Source organism: Acomys minous (genome assembly GCF_964271855.1).
Source record: "Acomys minous genome assembly, chromosome: 10".
NCBI lineage: Eukaryota > Metazoa > Chordata > Mammalia > Rodentia > Muridae > Acomys > Acomys minous.
Genome location: NC_140491.1, coordinates 41,973,092 through 41,990,551, shown reverse-complemented (window position 1 = coordinate 41,990,551; position 17,460 = coordinate 41,973,092). Strand labels below are relative to the sequence as shown.

The 17,460-nt window shown below is 43.0% G+C and overlaps 1 protein-coding gene across 18 annotated transcripts in view; it reads right to left on the bottom strand.

The window, feature by feature from the left end:
• Positions 1-17,460, bottom strand: part of COBL (cordon-bleu WH2 repeat protein) — a 244,509-nt gene that overhangs the window by 67,315 nt on the left and 159,734 nt on the right. For 12 of the 18 annotated variants that reach the window (XM_084798316.1, XM_084798317.1, XM_084798321.1 and 9 more), the window contains 2 exons: positions 9,018-9,156; positions 4,986-5,156 (listed from right to left, as the gene is read on the bottom strand). In XM_084798316.1, the coding sequence (XP_084654442.1) occupies positions 4,986-5,156; positions 9,018-9,156 (310 nt within the window). The remainder of the gene's footprint in view (positions 1-4,985; positions 5,157-9,017; positions 9,157-17,460) is intronic. The other 6 variants (XM_084798307.1, XM_084798309.1, XM_084798311.1 and 3 more) reach the window with 1 other exon arrangement.

The window sequence follows — 17,460 nt, the reverse complement described above, 5'->3', positions numbered from 1 at the left end:
ATGGCAGTGGCTGGCGGAGGGAAGAGCTTATTCTCTGGTGTACGCAAGCAACTTCACATCTGTCTTCTGTTGGCTTTGTAAAAGGCTGTGCTTTGATTACAGTTAACTGACTTAGGAATATGCAAGAATGCTTTCTGAAGCAGGAAATAACTTTGAAGACCACCTAACATTCTTAGGATTCATGAGTTAGATACACACCTTCATCAACACTACTATTCTATCTTCTTAACACTGAGATTATCCAGAAGCCAGACTCTTTAGTGTCTGGATACTAAATAGGCATACACCTTCTCAAGCCTCAAAGAAGGTGTTCGAAATTCCCCACCACATGCCAGAAAACACAACTATACACAGACATAGATTTGTGTGTGTGTAATGTTTGTTTGTGTCTGTGTGTGTGTGCACACGCACGCATGCACACTATATTTAATTTTTACCATAGACCTTGGCAATTTTAGCATATGATTTCCTCTTCACTTAAAGGAGGCATGTCTGAATTGTCAGCACCACTCTACTCAGACTTTGGGACTATTATTAAGGAAAATGAAAATTACTTAGACAAGGGTGCCGTAGTATCCCTAGAGTCAATATTAAAATGGAGATGCTACCAAAACTAACAATAATGGCCAGGTAACAACAACAGTGTGGGTACAAGGACAAAGAGATGACTCAGGTCCTGGGCAGGACAGAGCTGGATGGTATGAGATTTCATCACAAGGTTTAGTAGAATATGTAATTTCAAGCACATTTATTATGTTTGGAATTTTCCAGTCCATTCAGATAATGGTAACTCAAACTATGGAACAGATTAGTGCTGGTGATGAAGGATGTCTATATTCTGATGCTTGGAGCTCTATCAGTGTTTCCTCTGCTCCATAAAAGCAGAAAATGAGAGATATAGGTAGACGCAAAATCTGAGGTGCCTTGTCTTGTATGACATTATTCCTCCTCAAGAAGGAGTGTTCCTTGGTGATCTTTGGCTTTCATGTGCTTGGCTGTGCTACCTTTAACTCTACTCTTCCATTTGTCCTTGATCAATAGACGCCACCTTCTCTTTACACCTGCTCACAGCGTATCTTATGCTCTTCAGACAACAACCAAACCTGAAGGCTTCTAACAAGCATAGCAGACACCACTAGCTGTATACATGATATTAACCATGGTACCCAAGGGCTGCCCATCAACTTCCATATCCCTCAGGGAGAGCTGGTCCCAACCCCTTTGTCTGGATGGGCCTGGTTCACTTAATGTGATGTCATTCATACCGGATGCCCAATGTGATCCACAAGACATGGAGAAACTCTTCAATGGCCACAGCCATCCTCTATGCCCATCTTGGAAGTGACAGGGGTCTCCCTACTGCTTGGTTATCTTTTCTTTGTTAGGAATCACTGGGGCCAGCAATAGAAATTAGTAAAGAGGACATCACTGGGACTCATTCCATAGGCATTCAACACGTGTGAAGGACCAGATCCAACAAAAGGATAAAGAGGCAAGCAGAAATTGGTATACTGAACTCCACTGAGATTTCCAATCTCTCTTAAGTAAAATGGCCTCAGGTCTTTGACAGAGTGTTAACTCACTGAGGATACCCTGAGGTACCGTTAAGATGCTGTTGCTGAGTTCTCCCTAGCTTCAAGCAGATCTCAATTAAATGAGGCTGAACAGAAGAGGGATTTCTACTATATCAAGCGCCAAGCTAAGAGAGGAACAAAACTATAAGTAAGACAGCAGCCTCCACCCACCTTAGGCACATGCCAGCTATCTGTAATATAGGATGAGCAAAGGGGAAACATAGAGGTGACTAGAAAAAGCTCAAGCTAGAAGAACGGTAGGCTTGTTCAGGGCAGCAGGGAGCACACAGCTAATGCAGCCTGTCTGACAAGCTGGCGTGTAGAGAGTCCATATTAACCTGGCTCTAAGTTGAGCTTGAGAACAGTCTATGACAGGTGGAGTCTTAAAGCAACGTTCATTCATGAATGTACTTTCTCTTCTGGAGCCCTTAACCCCAAATATGTTCAAAAGTCTCAAATCTGTGCCAGAGTGTACACATGGATACTGTCTTTCCATTTTTTTTTTTTTTACCTACTACAGGTTAATGCAATTACATGGCCAAGGATCAAGTATTTATAAAATCTATGGAGGAAGTGAAGGAAGGGTTGAAACGGAAAGGGAGATTGGGAGCTATCAAAACATGGGGCAGAGTTCGGGGACTCTATTTTGTGTCTTCCTCTTGACTTCCCATTGCTGCACACAACTCCATTATCTACTACGTTCTAGAACGTTCTCAAACTTACGAAGGCGAGTTGTGCTTTCTGCTTCCAGGAAAGGCTAATACCTGAGTGGTGTATGCATCTGCATTACAAATCACAATGGGTACCAAAACCAATGGTGTCCCATAGAAAGATTTCAGCTCAATGCGGGGGGGCGGGGGGAAAGCAGGGGGTAGACAAAGCAAGACGGAGGAACTGAGGTGCCGTAGTGAGAAATTTTACTATATCCCTTGAGGCACTTAAGCTCAGTTCCCTCAGATGGCAGAGCTGAGGTGGACTCCACGTGACATAGCGTGTGTAACATTCCTGGTAGAGCCTCACCTAGCCCTGAGAGCTATGCAAGATCCCACTGAGGGCATGACAACTCTTTTGTAAGGAAGGAAGTTTTAAGCCTGAAAGCAGGAGGGGATGCATGAGAGATTGGAGCTAGCGTGAGTGTGTTTCTACTGAGAATTCATGTAGCCCTAAGCAACCATACATAATTGGGAGAGTAGGTGAGAAGCGGAAGATATGGGTACTTTATATGTCCACTAATGAGCTTACTGGTTTGCGGGGGGGGGGGGGAGGGGGATGGAAGAATACCAAGATTTCATTTTCTGTAACTACTCTTTAAATCCTGAATCAACAGAAGCAAGTTGGACTCTGCCTGGTTGGGAAGGTGATCCGTTTTCAATGTCACAAACATCAGACAAGCCAGTTCTGCTAATTAGGCAGCTCTGCGCTGGATGCTTGAGATTGTGGTGAGAGCACACACACAGTCAGGAGAGAGGAGTAGTCACCTCAGGTACATTTAAAGGGCTGGACTGCACTGCAGGGGCAAAGGGAGGCTGAACAAAATGGCATTTGTTGACTCTCGTCTAGCGGTTTCTGGGGCCTCTATCTTCTTAGCTTACTCTTTGCCCTATTATGTGTGTGTGCCCCTGTTTGTAGGGGAGGGTGGAGGAAAGGTGATTTGTGATGTGTAGGGCTAAGAAAGTGCCATACCTGGGGAAGTAGACTCAAAGACAGACTGCGGTGACCACAGATGCGAAACTGTGACACAAGACAAGAAGAAATCAAGCCTTATAACTGCTACTTTATACACATCAGACCTCTTAGCAACTGTGAGAGTGGGCTGGGATCTGCCTGAAGTCCCAGCCTGCCTACTGGATGTCAAAAACTCTGGGAGCAGAAAGGCAAGTGGAGGAGAAGGTTTAGACCTTTACCTGTCTCTTCCACCCCCTGCAGACCACTACCACAGATCTTGTGGGTGTCCTTTCTTCACAATGCGAGCTTTACTGTGCTCATTCAGCTGTTCCTGTTCACTTGTACCCACAGGGAAGAGATGCTACGGATGAGGAGAACAGTCACAGAAGCGGCCTCTGAAATCTACCTATGTCTGAGAATACTCGTCTCTTTAGAGATGTCACCACCACAGCTAGCATTTTGCACTGATATCTAGTTGATTTTTTAAAAAAGGACTTATTTATTTTTATTTTTCTGTGTATTAGTAGTTTTTCTGCGTGCATGTATGTGCATGCCTGGTGCCCATGAAGGTCAGAAGAAGGCATCAGGTGGTTGTGAGCCATTATGTAGGTGCTGGAAATGAAACCTGGGTCCTCTGCAAGAGCGATTGCTTTTAACTACTGAACCATCTCTCTAGCATCTCTAGTTCATTTCTAATTATTAAATACCTAATAACAACTCATTTGCATAAAGGAACTTGCTCAATATGAAGGGGATAAAAATAATTGAAGGGTGTAAGAACCATTTGTGGAGAAATGTACATTGAATCACCATTATTTTGTCTACAGAAAGAGAGAAGTCAGTGGGCAGGTGAATGACATTTCCAAAGACGGAAAAAGGTAACTGCAATGGTAGAAAAGGGCAGGCTCCCTCAGAGCACAATCATGCAGACGCTGGTGCCTGGGCTACTTCAGTGTGACACTGCACCATCGGAATACAATGCAGCCTGAGTTGTAAAAAGCACTGTCACAGGCCTGACAGGTGACGATGGAGGGTGATGCCTTCCCAAATGTATAGCGTGTGAAGGTCTTATCAGTCTCAAAGTAGAAGTGCTATACCTATTTAGCAACATCCAAAAGGAAGCCCAAGAGACTCTGAAGGAAGACAAGGTATGGTGAGAAACAGAGGCCAAACAGAACAAACAGAACTCCAGTTCTACCTGTGGCTAGACTGAAGTTGTTTCCTCTTTGGGTTTCTCGGATTCGACAGAGAAGCATTTCAGTGCCTAGCCACTGGCCACAAGTCTCAGAGCTGACTTACAAATGAAGGCCTCCCAGCTCCTGAACACTGACTGCACTGGTAGACCTCCATAGCCATCCTGAGCCAGCCTCAGCAGAATGGCAAAGTTTGTTCTGCCAGAGGCTGTTGCTCTCTGAATACTCTGAAAAAAAAAAAAAACAACTCCAATCCCAAGAGCATCAGCTCCTCACTGACTATGTACCCAGCAGCACATCTTCAGCTCAAGTCTAACGGCAGTGGGAACAACTGACAGACCACACCATCCTCATAGGTCACGGTGTGGCATTTCACAGTGCATTCTCTGTAAAGTTAGATGCATTGCATTGAGCATTTGGAAAGGAATCTGGAAAGGAAAGGTACAGGTGTCCCAAAAGCAAGAAGGGAATGTCTGAAAACACATTTATACCAGTAGTGACCAGAAAGACAGATAGCCGACACACAGCTGAAAGGGAAACAAGAGGCACGTACGTTTGGGTCTCGGCTCTGAGGTCTCGGAACCAGCGCCTTCCCCGGAAAAGGTGACAGGCTCTGTCACATCTGTGTCAGGAGGAGGGTAGGGTGGGGGCGGGGGGAGCACTAACTGGGGTGGGCCCCGAGCTGTGCCTCTGGGAGGCTTTTGTGGCACCTGACGTCCAACACCTACATGGAATCAACGGGAAGGATTCAAAGGTTAAGGCAAAGGAGCTCCTATCTTTTAACCAATGGTACACAGCTATTGCTCATCAGACACAAAACCGGTCACGCTTAACCCCATTCTTCATAGCACCTGGCACCAAACCAGCCATTTGTAATACCAAACCCAACAACAAAGCAGACGTACACAACGCCAACTTTTATACCAAAAGGTGGTCGCACCCAATACCAAACCTAATGCTAAACAAATCACTTTCAACATCAAATCAAATACCAAGGCAGCCACATTCACTGTTCAAATCCAGTCTCAGTCTGCACCAAGCCAGCTATACCCAATGTCAAATCCCAGTTCACTCTGCATTAAACCAGCCACACCCAATATCAAAACCACTCACTCAGCAGTACAGCGTAGCCAAATCATCCCCAGGCTTAAACATTTCACACACTTAGTGTTCTGTTGTCAGCTATAATTTGCAGAGACTTAGTTTCAAACGGTTGGCTGTCATTTGTCTCTTTCAGGCACAATTCCATGAGTGCTGGCCCTGAAGCAACTGGGGCAGCACAATCAAGTTGACATGATATGAAATTTTCCAGGCTTAGAGATCTCATCCAGTTACTATTGACAGACAGTCCAGTGACATGTGCTGCTTCTTTTGAGCCTACCTCACTATCAACCACTTTCTTTCTTTTTTCTTTTCTTTTCTTTTCTGCACAAAAGTCTCGAAGGCTTTCTTTTGAAGTGGGCTCCAGGTTGCAGAAAGAGTTAAGCGTGATCAGTCCACCTGCACTTTGTCTCAAGAATCAGAGAAGCCCCTTGCTATGTACTACACTTTGGGGATGCATTTATAAGTTTATATGAAAATAGCTTTCTTATGCTAATGATTTTTAATAAAAGCCAGTGGCTTCGGTTCACAAATGACATAAATTACCTGTGCCATAATTCGTGTTTATGATTGTGTTTTAAAAATAATTGCTTCAAGACTTACAGTTTAGAATCATCTAATAACATTCTCTGATTTGTGGTCTTCACCATGTAACTAAAATATCAAAAAAACCCATTCTTTTCACTAAGAGATATGCTCACTTATTCCTTCTGTGAGTATGGTTTTTTTAGAGGTGGGAAAATATTAACTTCTTCATATTAAAATCCTTTCTTCCCAAAGGCATAGATAAGTCTGGGCAGTGCTGTTGGTGGCCCTTGGCAAGCAATCTTATGTGAGAAAGTGCACATATAAGGCTGCGCCATAGGAGCAAGGCACACTGCAAGGACGCTCCTCATTCCAAGATTTATTTGTGATCACCAGTAAACAGGGCCTTTCACCCAAATCTAGGTAACAGCAATACTATTTTACTTCGTGTTCCAGAATAAGCCTCTCTCTCCCTCTCCCTTCCCCCTTTCTCTTTTCGTCTAGATATCTGAGTAGAAAAAAAACCATAAACTTTGTGCATATATGTGCATACATGAGGTACATTTACATATGTGTATGTGAGGAAGCTACTGTCACTTTTCTAACCTAATACCTATATTTTGCTGCTGACTTCCGGATTCTGCTGAAGGGGTAGGAAGTTCAGCTTCCCATTGCCCACAAGACCTTACCTGCTAGCTCCTGCCCTCGAAGGGCAACATTATTCTCAGCAGGAAAGAATTCTGGCTTTCTTGTCACCACAGACAAGTTATGGACCAGGAGGAAGGAAGTATGGCACGTTTCTTTGTAGTGCCTCTCAGTGAAGAGGTGTTAGTACAGTTTCAGTTCTAGATGTCTGCCTCGCACCTCTGCTGGCATCAGTGGGCACCAGCTGATCTCTTGTGCAGCATGGACCCAGGCTCTGGGAATATGAGGCCTTGGTTCTTCTCAGACTGGAAATGGGGTATTGGGTTTGGAGGCTGCCTTACCTCAAAAAACCCACATGATACTTATAGTAGGTAAGTCCAAAAATTTCCCACGATTTCTTCCTTAAAAGTGAGGTGTTTATCCATTCTTAAAAGAGAGGGAGAGAGAGCATGGCGGGGAGGGAAGGGCTCTCATCACAAAGATAGACAGTACAGTTCAAAGAACTGGCAACATTCTTTATTTTGTTTTCCATTCTTTTAAAAATGCTTCTTTAAAACCTTCTTTATTCTAAGATTGTATGTATGTATGTATGTATGTATGTATGTATGTATGTATGTATGTATTTACCTACCTACCTATCTACCATGAATCTACTATCTATTATCTATCTATCTATCTATCTATCTACCTATCTATCATCTATCTTTTACTTATTTGTGTGTGTGTGTGCATGTGCGTGCATGCATGTGTGTGTGTGTGTGTGTGTGTGTGTGCGCACGCGCGCGCACGCACATGCACATGTGTGTACCTGTGTCTGTATACATGCATCGGTCGGTCAGGGGTGGCATGTGAATATCAGAGGACAACCTGTAGAAGTTCTCCCCTTTCACATATAGGTTCTAAGAATCAGACTGAGGTGTTAGGAGCCGAGGTGGCAGGAGCCCTTTTCTATGAGCCATTTCTCCAGCCCTTGTTTTTCATTCTGATACTATAGTCCTGTGGGAAATGAGATGAACTGATGTAAAATACAGGTTATTACTCCTTAGGATAATTGATTCTCGGGACGTGAAGTGCCACACATTAAAAGTGAAGTACTGACTAAAAGAAAAGGATGCTGACAAACAGCCAACTCATCCTTATTAAAATTTCAGAACTTGACAATGCAACCACTTGTGTTTGGGAGTATTGTTTCTTTGGGGTCCTAGACTGCTTGTCATTGTAGAAACAACGGGCCTCCTAAACCCAGGAACGGGCATGGTTGCCGCCTGGCTTCAGCAGGGTTCTGATGAAACAGGAACGAGGGAATCCAATGCTGCAATGTTCTAATCCTGTCTCTGCAGGGGCAAGGTGTAGTCCTACTACAGTGAAATAAGGAGACTGAGGGATGTTAAAATCAAATGGGCCTCCCGAGGCTCATGGGCCTGGGAAGCCCAGCCCTATTCATCTTCCCCCATGACCTACAGCACACGAGGGTGTGGTGTAATGACCTCACAGGTTACGCCTTGCTTACAGGTGTCAGACCTCCGTCCTGACTCTTTTGAGTTCTCTTACTCTCATCATCAAGGCTTTGCTAAATCCATAAACAGTACATAAATTGGGACTATTTTCAAATAGGAATGTACAGGCTGATCTCCAAATGTTCAGAACCAGATGTGTTTAGACTTTAGATTTTTCTAATTTTAGAACCTATGCATTTACATGATGAGGTATCTTGGGGATGAACTCAAGTCTAAATATAAAATTCATTTATAATTCATATATACCTTATATACAGAATCTGAAGGTAATTTTATGTAATTTTTTAAAAGTAATTTTGTTCATGAAACCCAGCTCCATGCCACAGGATTTTCCATTTGTGGCACCATGTTGATGCTCAAATGGTTTCAGATTGGGAAGCATTTCAGATGTCATATATTCAAGCTAGGAATGCACAACTTGTATATACTATGAGAGGCCTAAGATGTCTTTCAAACGACACACACTTCCTCAAACAGCCTCTACAGACACCCTCCAGTCAGAGCGACACATGCCACCGCCACTCACACGAGCTCCACTTGTCACCTTCTCCTGGGTTCTTTAACCACAAGCCATCCTGTCACCATCTTCACCTCCTCAAGGTCTTCCTCAGTGTAAATAAGATATCGAGGAAAGTCAGAGCTAATCATTTCCAGACTTTCTTTCTCTAGCATACACATTTTCTGGGTTAATGCAATTAGCAGGGAGTCCACTGCCGAGGTTAACAACAGAGCTAAAGACCTGTGTGTTAAGGCAGGCATCCCAGAGACATGCAGAGAAGCAGGCCACAGTCACTTACCCACTGTGCTCTTCCTGTTCTCTTCCTTAGCCTCCTTGCGGTTGGGGACCACAGGACTTGGTGGTGGTGGCTGTGGTGGAGGAGGAGCTGGTGCCCGCCGCTTCTTCTTCTGAAGATCTGCCTGTGAGCTGAGGGAGGCCTAGGAAAGCATAGTAGAGGACATCGAGGATTAGCCGGTCTGTAAGAGGCAACACACACACACACACACACACACACACACACACACACACACACACACACACACACATGCCCCTCAAAAGCAGGCTCTGTGTGACATGCCATGAGAGGAAGGCTGTCATATGGCTGGTCCAGTTCTGGTTCTCTCAAGCAAGTGTGGTCTTTCACATTTTGGTGTGGACCCGAGGTGGCAGAATGATGCTTCCCGATTCCCTAGCTCCCTATTCTGTTTAAGAAGCGTCTATTTTCTAGGCATTTCTGGAGACTTGCTGAACTTCCCTAGCATGAGAAAATGACCTTGTCCTTACTGAGGTACAAGAGATAACTTATTCATTCTGGAATAGGAGAGGTCGCTGTTAGATCAAAGCTCGAGTCCCTTTCTGGCTCTTCGTGTGGACAATGCAAAACAGGTAGGACCAGCACAAAGGCATATTATGCCCATTCTGCATCTCCACAGGGAAGCATCTCTGTATGTGGCCCTTAGACCAAGATATGGGATATCGGTCGCCCATCCAGAACAGAAATCCAGCCGTGGCTCAGAGATGATGACAATGAAATCCTAACACTAACAGCAGCTCCCTGGGCAGCTACACCTGCTGAAAGTAAAACCTGCTTTTGTCTGTAACCCACTGATCACGGTTCTTTGATTCTGAAGGACTCGGTTCTCTTCCCTTCCTCCTTGTAGTCAAAGCTTCATTTGTTCATTCCCACTTGATTGGAATACATTTAAGAGGATGGGGAGGCCTGGCGGCACTCAGAGGAAGGAGAGCAGGTTACCAAGAAGAGACTTGATACCCTATGAACATATACAGGGGGAGGAGGTCCCCCTCAGTCACAGTCATAGGGGAGGGGAGTAATGGGATGGGATAACAATTGAGATGTACTATGAATAAATTTATATATATATATATATATATATATATATATATATATATATATATATATTAAAGAGGAAGGTCCTAGGTACAGAGCCCAACTTCCCGCATCATGTCTTCAGCTACTCATAGTCAAGTCCTGTCCAACCATTACTAGAACTTTCCAGGGCTGGAGCCAGTGCACGCTGCTGCCCTCTAGTACCTCAGGTCTAATCTGGATGCTCTCTGGTTTAGTGATTCAAGCACGCTTCATGAGCTCGAGAGCATAGAATTGATGTGGCCCCACGCTACAAGGAAACCATCCCATTGTCTTTATGAGAATTGTGTATGTGTGTGTGTGTGTGTATCTGTAAAACAATTATAAATTTTATCAGTAATACAGACTTATTGCAAAAAAAATTAAAAGTGTATTTGCAAGCAAAAATGTATATGCAAAAAATATCATCTTTTCTTTTTTTTTTTTTAAGATAAAATACTAACCGTCGCCACAGTTTTTCCTAATCTTTCATTTTCTCTTCTAAAAGTGACGCCTTTTATTTCCTGGGACTGCGACAGACCACAACAATCTCCTATATTTTCAAAGTTCTTTGTTATATTTTTGCATAAAGAGAGGGCCAAACATAAACTCAAAGCATCCCTTCAGAGCCTAGTTGTGAATGGGTCTTGGTTAGCACCTCCACTCCAGCAGCCGCCACAGGAAGAGGCGTGTGTGTGTGTGTGTGTGTGTGTGTGTGTGTGTGTGTGCGCGCGTGCGCGTGGCACAAGCGTGTGTGATTTTTCTTCTCTATTACGCCCACAGAACTGCAGCCTGAGACTTGAATCGTCTTCTACCCACCTCGGTAGTACATCTTCAACAGCATATTCAGTTTCTATTACCGGAAGGCAACTGTGGTTCAAAATTCTTAAACAGGAAACGAGCAGTTCTGAAGTTTTTCCCCCTGTGCCCAGCTCCGAACGAGAAGCGCCACACTGTCCTCCTGCATTGGGCAACTACTGTCTTCTTACCTAACTCTCTTTTCCTAGATGAACTTCCAGGAAATTCGCTCCACCCCCCCCCCCCGCCCCGCCCCAACTCTGCTGATTTCCTGTTTATGGAACAAGCTGTACATGAAGATGTTTGAACCTAAAGACATTCGGATCTTAAAATGTCTTTATCCTATTACACTGTATGTGGGTACAGAGAAAAATAAGTAACCAATTCCAAAATACCGGAAGCATTCGGGCCTGCCCATGCCCAGTCTGTCACTGTGCCCATGGGATACTAACCCCACTGAGGCTCAGCCTTCAACATTCTCTGCTGCTGGCCTGCAGTGTCCTCTCGCCCAGGTGCCCAGATAGTCCATGGTGTAGCAGGACATGCTCCTTTCACCCCTTTTCTGAGGCATTTGCATTCCTGCAACCCAAAGAAATGTCTAATTCTACCTTTTCACCTTTTTTCTTACTTTTATTTTCCCTCTTCATTTTTCCTCTCTGAACATGGAGGATTTCAGTTGAACACAGAGGATCTTGAACTGATGGTTCATTTTCTTTCCCCCTCTAATGTTCATGCCTCTTTCTTGGAAATTTCCTTATTCACATGCCCACCTTTTTCTGAGTGTTAAAGTATGCTGCAAGCATATTTGATTTCCAAGATTTCTATGTATTTTAAAAGCCAGCAATATGCTCTTCTTTCTTGGGAATATTTTCATTTTCTCCTTGACAGCACTGCATATATAATATTTTTGTTTTCATTATTTTTAACTTTACGTGTTATATTTTCCTAAGAGTCTCTCTCCCTCTAGCTTTCTTTCCACCTCACCTCCCACCGTCTGTCTCTTATGATCTCATTTTACCCTATATCTGTGCTCCTTGGCTGACTGCTTACAGTATATTGCTTTGGAGGGGGAGAGTGTTCACACACTTACAAGATTCCTTGGAATGGGTAGATATCTGGTTAGCTGTCAGGACACAACTGCACATACCCACCTGTGCAGATTCCTCTCCTAAGTCAGCATACCCTACACAGAAGGGAGTGGGGTCTCAGGGTGCAAAGTGGAACAGGAGGAGAAGGCACCGAGCCCGCTTGCATCACATGGAACACACTATCTGTTCGCTGCTGACTTAGCCATGTCTGATATCTGGAGCCACCCTTCTGAGGTTAGCAGCATGGCTCCCTGGGAGAAAGGGTCATGTGGGCTTCCTGCTCAGATATGCAACAGTCAGTCATCAGCTCATTCTGTATTCTGGAGTGCAGTGGAGTCTGCCCCCAATTTGCTAGCCTAGTGGGGTTCCGGACCTGCCTGATGCCTGTCCTAGCCCTAGGGATCAATATTTAGCTGCTACCACTTTGCCAGGCATCTATCCTAAAACCTCCTGAAAACCATCACTTTTAAAAATTCTTTCTTATCTAAAATTATTTAAAATGATTATTTTTATCCATTTTAATGAGGGTTCAAAGGGAGAGATATTAGCTTGCTTTTCAAGCCACATTTTCTCTTATTTTCAGATTTATTGAAGGATAGTTGATAAGTAAACACCACATATATTTGAGCTGCTGAAATTGATGGTTTGCTATACGTGATAAAAGAAGCATAAGCTACTTAATACATATATATTCTCACATGCGTAGTACTATTTTTATGTTCATATTCTCCTTCCTCTCCTTCCATCCCCTTATCCTGTGTGTAAACCTTCAAGCATTTTCTGAAGTGACTGACACTCACGTGAACAGATGAGGCATCAGGAACTAGGCCTGTTGCCCTCAGTTGAATATTAAGAATATGTTTGTCTTGATTATTGCAAACTACATTTCTTAGAACACCCTCAAGTTTTTTTCCTCAACCATTCATCTTTTCCTTTCTTCTTCTGAATTTTCATTAAGTCCATTTGTTTTAGCTTCACGAGTAAATATGTAAAATTCAGGGTGAAGACAACAGAGTCCAAAATTACCTGTCCCAGTCGAATAATTCTTTTCTGACAGTAATATGGAGGAATACGAAGCCCTGGTCCTTGTCTATAGAGGCAATGACTTACTATCTGTCTGAAGCCCGCAAAGCTTTAATGAGAATGCCAGGGATCAGGTAGGATGTCGTAGTACGCAGACCACAAAAGCAAGAGCAGCCATATAAACAAGAACTAAAATAGCCAATTCATTTCAAGCACTTCATCCTTTTTCCCAGGGCCAGTACAGCTCAGATCTCCCTTGGGAGGAAGGAGAAGGAATCATAAGGCCACTCTCCAGCTTTTAAGAAGGGTTGCCTGGACAAGGACTACCTGTCTGGAGTGATGACAGGAGGGTTCTTAGGGAGCCAGTGGATGTGGATAGATGGCAGGAGCTGAAGAAAGAAAAATTAAGAGCTGGTTGCTCCAGAACTCAGAGACGCGGCGTTGCCACCAACAGAGACTTAGCACGGCGGACACAATCAGGAGTAAGTACCAGCTTACAGATTATCCATGGGGGGCGGGCATTCAAAAGAGTGGGAAGGGCGAGTAATGCTTTGGCTTTCTGCATAGGTTTGCATGACTGGGTTTTGGTCAGACTTGGGAGTATGAAGTAACACAGTTCTGATACCTGGGAAGTTACCGAGATGAAGGGAGCCTAGAGAACTGCAGTACCATAGACAGACACCAGAGGGAGGAAGAAATTATAAGCTACTTGAAAAACAATACTATAATTATATGAGGCCAGAGAAGATACAAGCATGGGCAAAGTTTGAGCTGTCCCAAGATCTGCATATGGACTTACTATTCTGAAGAACTCATAAAATGCTATGCTGTAAAGTCTGGGAGCATGAGTGGGGATTTTTGCTTGCTGGTTTGTGTGTTGTTTTATTTTGTTGTTGTTGTTGTTGTTGTTGTTTTTCAAATGTCCAGTTTACAATAACAAATAAGTTAAAATGCCAGAATACTGTGTACTGAGAAAAGCAACAAAATAAATCTCTAGAAAACAATCCAAAGAATCAACAAAACCAAGAGCTGGTTCTTTGAGAAAATCAACAAGATAGACAGACCGTTAGCCAAACTAACTAAAAGGCAGAGAGACAGTATTGAAATCAACAAAATCAGAAATGAAAAAGGAGACATAACAACAGACACTGAAGAGATACAAAGAATCATAAGATCCTACTTTGAAGGCATATATGCCACAAAATTTGAAGAGCTAAGGGAAATGGATGATTTTCTTGATCAATTTCACTTGTCAAAGTTGAGTGAAGAACAGATATACTTCTAGGTTTTTAAATCCATCTTTTACATTTTAATTTAATTTATTTTTTACTTATTACTTACACAGATTACATGTCACTTGTATCTTCCCGTTCCCCCTCCCTCCCTCTTTCACTCTATTCCCTTCCCCCCTGGACCTCTGATACAAGGGGACCTTGTCCCCCATCATATGACCACAGTCTATCAGCTCTCATCTGGATAGCCTGCTTCCCTTTCCTCTGAGTGCCACTGGGCCTCCTCACCAAGGGGAAGTGATCAGATTGGGGGCACCAGAGTTCATGTCAGAGGCAGTCCCTGCTCTCCCCACAACCATGGAGAATGAGCTGTTTATTGGCTAGATCTGAACAGGGGTGGGATGTCTAGATTTACTGCATGAATTGCCCTTGGTTGGTACAGCTGTTTGTGCAGGCACCCTGGGTTCAGACTAAATGAATCTTGAGCTAATTTTTGTGTATGCGGGGAGATAAAACTCCAATTCTATTCTTCTATACATGAATGTTCAGTTTTCCTAGCACCATTTACTGAAGAAACTCTTACTTATTAAATGCACTTGGTGTCTTTGCTAAAAATCAGGTGACTGTAAATTGGTGAGTATATTTCTGACCTTTCTGTCCTGCCTCATTCACCACACTGTTTTATGTGTGCTGGTTTGGTTATAATAGCTTTATAACCTATTATACTGTATTTTGAATTCATGGTGTGTGCGGTCTTCAGCTATTAGTTTTATTTTTTTCTCAAGGGGCTTGGTTTATTGGGGGGGGTCTTTTTGTAGTTTCATGTAAATCTTAAGGTTGCTTCTTCTGTGTCTTTGAAGTTTTGATTGCATTGAATCTGTGGGTTTCTTTGGGTGTTATGCACATATTAATAACACTAATACTTTCAATGTTCAACAGTGAATACATTTTAATTTATTTGAGCTTTATTAAGCTTTTATTACCAATGCTTTGCAATTTTTGCTCTCCTTGATTAAAAATATAAAATTATAAAAGCAAAAAGAAACAAATATGACCAGATCAGACTAAATAGCCTCTATATAGCTAAGAAAAAAAGAAGAGACCAGAGATGAGTTGGAAGAAATGCTTAAAACCACACAATACAGAGACAAAAATATAGACTACATAAGGAATTCAAACAACAGTACATAAATAACTCAGTTAAACAATGGCCAAAGGGTCTGAACATACAGTCAATAGAAGCCAGGCACAGTGACTCACATCTGTAATATGAGTGTTCAGTAGGATAAATCAGGATTGCTTCAAGTCTGATACCAAGTAGGACTATGTAGTGAGTTCTAGAACAACCTAGGTTGCAGTGTGAAATGCTATCTTAAACAAACAAAACCAGTTTTTTGATTTATATACCAACAGATATATCAAAACTGGCCAACAACTCAAATCATCAAGGAACTGACAATGAAAACCACAGTACCTCACCACACCTGTTACAGTGGTTATTACTTTGAAAGATGATAAAGGAAGTTGAGGAAGATATATGGGAAAAAGAAATACTGCTACAGCTGGCAGGAATGTGAGTTAGTAATCATTCTGAAGAAAAAGCATGAAGGCTCATCAAATAGGAACTACAGGGTCAGCCATTCCCATGAAGGATGCATGTGCAGAGGGCAGGGCACATGTGAGCTAAAGGGCTATCTGCTCTCTCAAGGCACTCACAGAAGCCAGCACACAGAGACAGTCTACATGTCTGTCAGTGGAAGAACACAGAAAAAAATCATAGAGTGTATATATATATATATATATATATATATATATACATATATATGTATATATGTGTGTGTGTGTGTGTGTGTGTGTATGTATACACATACATGCATACACACACTATGGGATACAGAAGGGGGAGAGAAAGGGAAGATTTTAATCAAAAGATGCCCTGTTTCAGCTAAACTGAAGGAATAACTTTTCATGTTGCCTGATGGTAACCATGGTTCCTAACACTGTAATATATGTAATTCTTAAATTACTTAGAGAAGAGATGCTAATACCTTTCATCCACAAAAAAAGACACAGTGGTGTGGTAACGGAATCACTGACTAGCGTACCTATTTCTAAAACGTAACAAGGACCCACAAAGACACACAATTGTTGTTTATCTAAACTAAATAAAAAAAAATTTAACCAGTGGTTCTCAACCTGTGGTTTGCGACCCCTTTGCGGGCTGCATGTTGGATATCCTACATATCAGACATTTACATAACAATTCATACCATTAGGAAAATTACAGTCATGAAATAGCAAAAAAAATAATTTACGGTTGGGGGGGTGGTCACCACAACATGAGGCGCTGTATTGAAGGGTTGCTGCGTTAGGAAGGTTGAGAACCACTGCTATAAACAGAGGAAGAAGTAAAAACTTACGGATGAAGATAAGCAAAGCACAGTCATCATTACCAGATTTCCATTAAAATATCTGTCAACGTGGTTTCTTATATGAAGTGGAAGAATGGTAGGTAGTAAAATTTGAGACTCTATCAGGGCCATTTGTGCAATATTTTCGTGTTAAGACTCTGTGATATCTGGTCATCTGAGGTGAAAGAATCAGCTGCAATTAACAAGAGATTAATTAAAACCAATGTAGTAGAAAGTTTGGTTTACTAGGACAGTTGATTCTGGTCCACAGTGGCTGAGAAGTCAGCTGCAATTAAAAGGAGATCAGCATCGCTGAGACCAAATCTTCTGGGACTGTTTTCTCAGGGTCAGCACGCAGAAGCTGTGGGACAAAGGAGGCCAAGGCTGCGTCTCGTGCCACCAGCTGAACTTGGTATAAGAATCACCCGCAGGTGGTGCTGGTTTTGAAGGCAGGAAGAGTCATGGAGAACAGCTGAGGCTGGGCACTGCGAGAGGCCAGGAGGGGGTGAAAGTGGAGCCTCCCTTTCAGTAAGTGCCCTATGGGTCATGGAGAGAAGTTGAGGCTTGGCGTCATAGAAGAGGGCCCGGGAGAGCCTACATCCTCGAAGGCACAAGCCAGAATCTTGCAGATGGCAGTACCATGGGGGTAACTGCCACAGGACAGCAGCACTCGTGGAGGGGAGACAGCCTGAGCCATGTTCCTGCCTTGAGTCCCAGCAGTGATGTACCATAATGTGGAAGTGGAGGTGAAACGAAGCCTTTCCTCCCAAGTGTCATTTGGTCATGGTGTTTTATCCCGGCAATAGGGACCCTAACTATAAGA